The sequence below is a fragment of the Zingiber officinale genome, chromosome 7B, assembly GCF_018446385.1.
Source record: "Zingiber officinale cultivar Zhangliang chromosome 7B, Zo_v1.1, whole genome shotgun sequence".
Taxonomy (NCBI): domain Eukaryota; kingdom Viridiplantae; phylum Streptophyta; class Magnoliopsida; order Zingiberales; family Zingiberaceae; genus Zingiber; species Zingiber officinale.
In genome coordinates this window covers 118,989,463-118,997,100 of record NC_055999.1, presented here as the reverse complement: position 1 = coordinate 118,997,100, position 7,638 = coordinate 118,989,463, and the positions used below count along the sequence as shown (strand labels likewise).

The 7,638-nt window shown below is 40.1% G+C and overlaps 1 protein-coding gene across 1 annotated transcript; it reads left to right on the top strand.

Annotated features, from left to right (window-relative positions):
* Positions 1–3,245: 3,245 nt before the first annotated feature.
* On the top strand, positions 3,246–5,791 carry LOC122007249 (pyruvate decarboxylase 1). The gene is made up of 6 exons (XM_042563078.1): positions 3,246–3,827; positions 3,926–4,089; positions 4,189–4,839; positions 4,915–5,032; positions 5,119–5,307; positions 5,397–5,791. Exons 1-6 carry the CDS (start codon positions 3,297–3,299, stop codon positions 5,565–5,567), a joined length of 1,824 nt encoding a protein of 607 aa, XP_042419012.1. The 5' UTR covers positions 3,246–3,296; the 3' UTR covers positions 5,568–5,791.
* Positions 5,792–7,638: the final 1,847 nt, after the last annotated feature.

Below are 7,638 nucleotides of genomic sequence, written 5' to 3'. Positions count from 1 at the left end.
CTAACTCAATCAGGAGCAAGTGAGCCTTATGATAGTCTTGGAAATTCTCAGTTATACAGTCACAACACAACAGTCCAATCAATTGAACTTGCATCTCCGTCCATAAGACTTGAAGGGGAGACTTGTGATGCGGGAAGATAAACAAATCATATGGAGAGGAGGGTTTTTGGGTCTTTTCCCCGTATTTTAGGGTTGGGATTGGCCGAAAGAAAGGTGATCCTTTTCTTTTTCTCACGCTCTCCCTCTCTCCTCTTCTCAAGTGTATGCCACCCTTTTCCCCTTCACGTGCATCTCCCTCCTTACCAAATGCTACCAGATCTCCCTTGTTGTGCTAGCCCACGTCACCATCGCCTCCTGCCTCATCTCCTCCTCTCCGACCTCGCCGTCGCCGACCTCTCCTCACATGGTTTCGCCAGCCTTCCCGCACGCGATTTCCTTCACGCGAGGAAGACACCGCCATGCCACCCTTGCTACCGTGTCGCTAATCCGACTTTCGAGCCTCTGTCGCTTCAGACCTTTCAAACTTCGTCGCTGATCCAACTTCTGAGCCTTTGCAACCACCTCTGTGCCCTGTCGGGCTCCTCCTCTGTCATCGATTCGGCCTTCGAGTCCATTGGGCTTCGCCTTTACTACCGATCTCCTCCCTTGTTGGGCTCCACTGTCGATCCGACCCCCTCCCCTACTAATCTCAATCAAGCTCATCTCCGAACAGTCTCACTGTTATGATACACCGACTCACATCCCACTCCTTTATGTTATAAAAGGTCTCACCCCTACACAGACATACGCGCACACATGCTCATATATAAGCGCATACACCTCTTCTTGCATTTTAGTAGTTTACAGTTCTTCTCCATTTATCCTCCTTTGGAGACTGACTTGAACGTCGGAGTGGACTAGCCGGGGCACCCCCGACCTCCATTTTAACCCTCTCATACGCTCCTCTACTCTCCACAAAATCTCTAGACGATTCGGTTCTCCTTGCAATGCAGATGACTCTCTTCTATAGTTTTACAGGCATCTCTGATGACTCCACCTCCCTCCAGATCACAGCGACTCCCTCAACACAGAGGACAATTCAACCTTATCTTCCTCGAGGTCATGGCGACTTCGTCAACATTGTCAACAACTCACTAGTGGCCCCACGGATAGAGATCATTTATTTATGTTCACAAATGATTTTCAAGGAATAATGCACGTTAGTAGGTTTACTGACGGGTGACTTGACCATCCATGGTATTTTGCCACGAACACCCATCTTATCTTGGAGTAATTGGACGAGTTTATTTAATTAATAATATATGTTACTCCTATTTTGTAAATTCAAATTAATAAATTTTAGTTTTATAATTTTTTATTATATTATATAAATATATATATATATATATTTATATTTAATGATTTATCATCCTAAATAATCGGTCGATGTAAATAAGTCTTTAATAAATTGTTTTATTCATATGATAAAATATAAAGATAAATAAATTCGATCCTTAACTTTATTTTTATCCCGGATTCACAAAAAATATATATAATATTTTTCTATCCATAATCAAGCAGACATTTTCATAGACAGAAAGTATGAACTATTATATGCTTGTCCCTGGACAAGCTCATCCCGATTGGCAGTATCCTCAGTGTCTTCTTCTCCTCATTTATCCAAATACCACCGTGGGGTTTGATCGAACTGTGGGACTCTTAAAAAAAACAATTAAACATGTAGATAACGTTAATACGTTCGATCCAGTCCCACGAAAGTACTACAGGATTCTTAAACGCACGTTTGAAGTGGTTCATTGTTAACCGTGACAATGAGCGGGGCCGGCACAAATGCATAGGTAGTAGCATAATTTTGGGAGAAATCACAATTCAAAGCGCGATGTTGTTTGCAGTAACTGCCCTTCATGTTGTCAGCTCGTCAGTGATAGGTTAATTTAATTTAATCGATCTTTTACTTACCGTACTCAATTTTAATTTAGTTTTTCAAATTAAACATATTAAATTAAAATTAAGAAATTTTAATTTCAGAATTTTTATTTATTATATATAAGATCATAAATGAGTCGAACGCCGTAATTTATCTTCTCCGTATTGATTCTGGGATGGGTTGATGGGAGCACTGAAGGCGAACGTATTCGTCTTTTGTCATCATAAATGAGTCGAACATTCGTGAATGAATTTAGCAATCGGCTTATTAAAATCTTGTTTATCCAATACTCACAAGGATAATTAAATAAATAAATTTGAACTGTTCGTTAAGTTAAACAAATAAATTTGAATAGATACGCATTCAGCTTGTTAATATTCATGAATAATATTTATAAATCATGTTTATTAATAAAATTCTTATCAACGTACTAAATAAATAAAAAAACCATTAAAATGAATATATAAGTTTGAATTATTAAACTCAATAATCAATCAAATAAGTAAAAATTTCAAATTTAAATTTAGAATTCAATAATATAAAAATGAATCAAACTTAAACTCATCGAAAATAGATCAAGTTTTAATAATTATTTTACTAACTTAATTTATTTTAGACTCAATTTAACTCAATTATTTTATCAAATAAGGCTTATCACTCAGATCAATATGTACAATCCTAATTATATATTATATAAATATGTAGGTTTGATGTTGTATTTATCAAACTTTTTTTTAATAAATATATTTTATGTACACAATAGAATATCAAGATAAATAAATTTATCCTTATTTAACTTTATTCTTATCCCAATTTACACTCTTACATATTGATATATAGGATATAGGATTTAGTCATCTAAACATCCACATCATATACCTTATTTAAATATTTTACTTTAAATTTTAAATAAAATAGCTGAAAAAAATTTATATCTACTTTATTTATTTCCTAAATTATATATTTATAATAATACTTCTCTAAATTTAAAAAATAGATTCTATTCTTTAAATATCAAGAAATAAGAAAGTTAATATATACGTTGTATTAAAAAATAAATATATAAATTTAATAAAATATTTTTTAAATTTTAAATTATATATCTTGAATAGGAAAATTGACGGGTTGCTCTTAGGATTTATAATTATAAAATTATTTAAATTCGACTCTGTGCTCACTACCCTCGCGCACCTGGTCTTGGCGCAAAACACTCCCGTGACCAGGTCCCTCTCCCGTGACCACCGTTGGTTTCGTCAAACTATGGGACCCTTAAATAGTAGAAATTTCCATTATAAATATAGAAGATACCCGACAAAAGCCGATCGCACTTTCTTCGTCTTCTTCTTCTACTTCTCCTCGATTTAGAACTATGGATACTAAGATCGGATCGGTGGACGCGGCGGCGGAGGCGAAGGCGAACGGCGTCCTGGGCTGCCCGCCGGGGACGGCTTGCAGCGCCGTCGCCCCATCCGCTGTGGTCCCGGCCGCCGGAACTTGCGAGGCCACCCTCGGGCGCCACCTCGCCCTCCGCCTCGTCCAGATCGGCGTCAGCGACGTCTTCTCCGTTCCCGGAGACTTCAACCTCACCCTGCTCGACCATCTCATCGCCGAGCCCGGCCTCCGCGTCATCGGATGCTGCAATGAGCTCAACGCCGGGTACGCCGCCGACGGCTACGCCCGCGCCCGCGGCGTCGGCGCTTGCGTCGTCACCTTCACCGTCGGCGGATTGAGCGTGCTCAATGCCATAGCCGGCGCCTATAGCGAGAATCTCCCCGTCGTCTGCATCGTCGGCGGACCCAATTCCAACGATTACGGTACGAACCGGATCCTCCACCACACCATCGGCCTCCCCGATTTCTCCCAGGAGCTCCGATGCTTCCAGACCGTCACCTGTTTCCAGGTACCGACATCGATCCCCATTCTCCTTTTCTTAAGGTTTAATGGGAATCGCTAGTTTAGGTCTTCAATGTTCGAATCTTGCGGCCTGTTCTCGTGTAGGCGGTGGTGAACAACCTTGAGGATGCTCACGAGCAGATCGACACGGCGATCTCCACTGCCATCAAGGAGAGCAAGCCCGTCTACATCAGCATCGGCTGTAATCTCTCGGGGATCCCGCATCCTACCTTTAGCCGCGAGCCTGTCCCCTTCAATCTCTCCCCGAGGTGAGCTTCGAGTTCACGAGTCGATGATTTGGGTTTTTTTTTGACGAATTGATTGCCTTTTTTTCATGATTTTTTCTTTTTTGATCATCAAACTGTTAGATTGAGCAACCAGATGGGGTTGGAGGCGGCTGTGGAGGCCACGGCGGCGTTCTTGAACAAAGCCGTGAAGCCGGTGCTGGTCGGCGGTCCCAAGATCCGCGTCGCCAAGGCCGGGAAGGCCTTCGTGGAGCTGGCCGATGCCTGTGGCTACCCCATCGCGGCCATGCCTTCCGCCAAGGGCCTCGTGCCGGAGCACCACGCTAGGTTCATCGGCACCTACTGGGGCGCCGTCAGCACGGCCTTCTGCGCCGAGATCGTGGAGTCCGCCGACGCGTACCTCTTCGCCGGTCCCATCTTCAACGACTACAGCTCCGTGGGCTACTCCCTCCTCCTCAAGAAGGAGAAAGCCATCATCGTCCAGCCCGACCGCGTGGTGGTCGGCAACGGCCCGGCCTTCGGCTGCATCCTCATGAAGGATTTCTTCCAGGCGCTCGCCAAAAGACTCACCCTGAACACCACCGCGCACGAGAACTACCGCAGGATCCACGTCCCCGACGGCCAGCCATTGGAGTGCCAACCCAAGGAGCCACTGAGGGTCAACGTGCTCTTCAAGCACATCCAAAAAATGCTCTCCGCCGACACCGCCGTCATCGCCGAGACCGGAGACTCATGGTTCAATTGCCAAAAGCTGAGATTGCCGGAGGGATGCGGGTGCGTCAAGCGCGCACATTATTCTTGCCACTTCCGCCTCTTCCGATGAATCACAACTCTGTCTTTGCTCTGCAGATACGAGTTCCAAATGCAGTATGGATCGATCGGCTGGTCCGTCGGAGCCACCCTCGGCTACGCTCAAGCTGCAACTGACAAGCGCGTGATCGCTTGCATCGGAGATGGAAGCTTTCAGGTATCGTCTTCACTCTCCCCGGCCTTCACAGATTACGATTTAAACTCTTTCGAATCTAATTGCTGCATCGCCTTTCGGAATCGAAGGTGACGGCCCAGGATGTGTCGACGATGCTGAGATGCGAACAGAACTGCATCATCTTTCTGATAAACAACGGCGGATACACGATCGAGGTTGAGATCCACGACGGGCCTTACAATGTCATCAAGAACTGGAACTACACTGCTCTGATTGACGCGATTCACAACGGCGAGGGCAAGTGCTGGACCGCAAAGGTGAGCCTCTTTTGCTATTTTTGGCAACGAGAGTTGTTGTTGCATGTTTGAGACGTCTGATTAAATAAAGCCCGTGCGTGTGTGTTCAGGTGACCTGTGAGGAGGAGCTCAAGAAGGCAATTGAGACATCGATGGGGCCCAAGAAGGATTGTCTCTGTTTCATCGAGATCGTCGTGCACAAGGACGATACCAGCAAAGAGCTGCTTGAGTGGGGATCTAGGGTTTGTGCGGCGAACAGCAGGTCGCCGAACCCCCAGTGATCTGATCTCGGTTTGAGTCTGCAGGAAGATCGACAATGTAGGGGTTTTATTGTGTCGAATTGCTGCTCTCTTGTCTTCTGATAATAAAGAAACAAGTAGTGACTCTCAACACTTTCAGCATCGCGCTGCAATTACTTTCACCTGTTGGTGACATTCCTTTTTAATGTAGGGTTTCTTTGCTCCTTGCTGATAATAAAGACGCTGCGGTGCTATCTGTTTTTTGATATTGTGCTGTGCGAAATGAACTTTGGCAAAATAAAATTTGGTGGACCAAAGAAAACCCTAATTATTAAAATCATTAAAAATTCCTCTTTTTAAAAAATATTAAAACAGCGCTGTTTGTTTTAAAATTTCTTCGGCAATTTAACCAACAGTGCACTTTAATTTTTAAATTTACTAAAAGGTACTCGATACTTTACTATTTATCACATCTTTTCAAGTACAATTTTTATTTTAGACTCTTATTTATCAAATAGTGCATTTTTTCAAGTACAATTTTTATTTTAGACTCTTGACGTAGAGTTGATATGATTCTATATCAGATCCAATATAAATATTTTTGACGATTCTTCGATTTTATATATTAACATCTATGATAAGCTGAAATAAATAATGAGCATCATATTTGAACTCCTTGTAACATCAGAAATCCATAAGACCTGAAATAGGTGCAATCGGAGCTCTCTAGATACTTCAGTGGATTTTGACCGAAATTCATTGATGGATCTAGAGAGCTCTGATTGCACTCATTTCAGTCCTTATGGATTTCTAAAGTTGCAAGAAGTTCAAATATAATATATATTATTTATTTCGACTTTTCATAAATGTTAACATGTAAAATGAAAGAATCGTCAAAAAATGACTGAAACTCACTGATAGACCTAGGAGCTCGGATTCCACTCATTTCAGTTCCTACGAATTTCAAATGTTGCAAGGAGTTCAAATATGATATCCATTATTTATTTCAACTTTTCATAGATGTTAACATGTAAAATGAAAGAATCGTCAAAAAAGCTCATGTTGGGCCTTTTTGACGATTCTTTCATTTTATATGTTAACATGTATGAAAAGTCGAAATAAATAATGGACATCATATTTGAACTCCTTGCAACATCAGAAAATCATAGGAGCTGAAATGAGTGCAATCGAAGCTCTCTAGGTCCATCAGTGGGGTTTGATCGAAACCTACTGATGGACCTAGAGATATGCGATTACACTCATTTCAGTTCCTATGGATTTTAAAGTTACAAAGAGTTCAAATATGCTATCTATTGTTTATTTTGGCTTCTTCAAATATATTAAAATGTTATTAAAAATTAACTAAATTTTATGTAATGTTATTCATATATTCTGTATATTGATAAAAAGAGAAGAGAGAGAAAAATAGTGAAGAAAAAAAAATGGTAGAAAAAGTAAGATTATCAAGAGAGTAAAATAGAAATTACACTTGAAAAATGCACTTTTTGATAAATAACAAAGTAACGTATGTTTTTTAATAAATTTAAAAATTTAAGTTAGCTAGTTGATAAATTATCAAAATTTCTTTATTATAGTCATTAAGAAATAATTACTAGAAAATATAAAATTAAATTATTTATTATTTTAAATTTAATATAGTTAACAATGTTATAACATAACATATTTTATATAATTTTTTTATAACGTAAGTAATGTTAATTAATTTAAATCAAAATCAAACAGCTGTTCAATTGTTACTTGCCGCACTTAGAGTCTTAGCTACTATAATTTTATCACAATTTATTAAAAAATAATATAAAAATGTTTTGCGTATTAATTTTTTAACGAAATTAAATCAATTTATTTTTATATATTATAATAAATATTCCGTAGTTATTATAAGATTATGTGAAAAAAATATTTATTTTGTTCCTAGGGTTTGATTGGACAAGATCAACTATCTACTGTGAGCGATTCCATGGCCAAGATGTATCCACACCTCCATCTTTTACAGATCTGGTGCAGATCTTACCGTATCGTTTTCAGTTGAACTGGTGTCTTAGAAACATGTTTGATAACTGCACAATGCAGATCAGTTTCGAGAGCACGCACT

Excerpts from the sequence above, each read along its gene's own strand:
- LOC122007249 (XM_042563078.1), top strand. The coding sequence starts at position 3,297 with ATGGATACTAAGATCGGATCGGTGGACGCGGCGGCGGAGGCGAAGGCG. Across the intron at positions 3,828-3,925 it reads AGACCGTCACCTGTTTCCAG|GCGGTGGTGAACAACCTTGA; the intron begins GTACCGACATCG and ends GTTCTCGTGTAG. Across the intron at positions 4,840-4,914 it reads AGATTGCCGGAGGGATGCGG|ATACGAGTTCCAAATGCAGT; the intron begins GTGCGTCAAGCG and ends TTTGCTCTGCAG.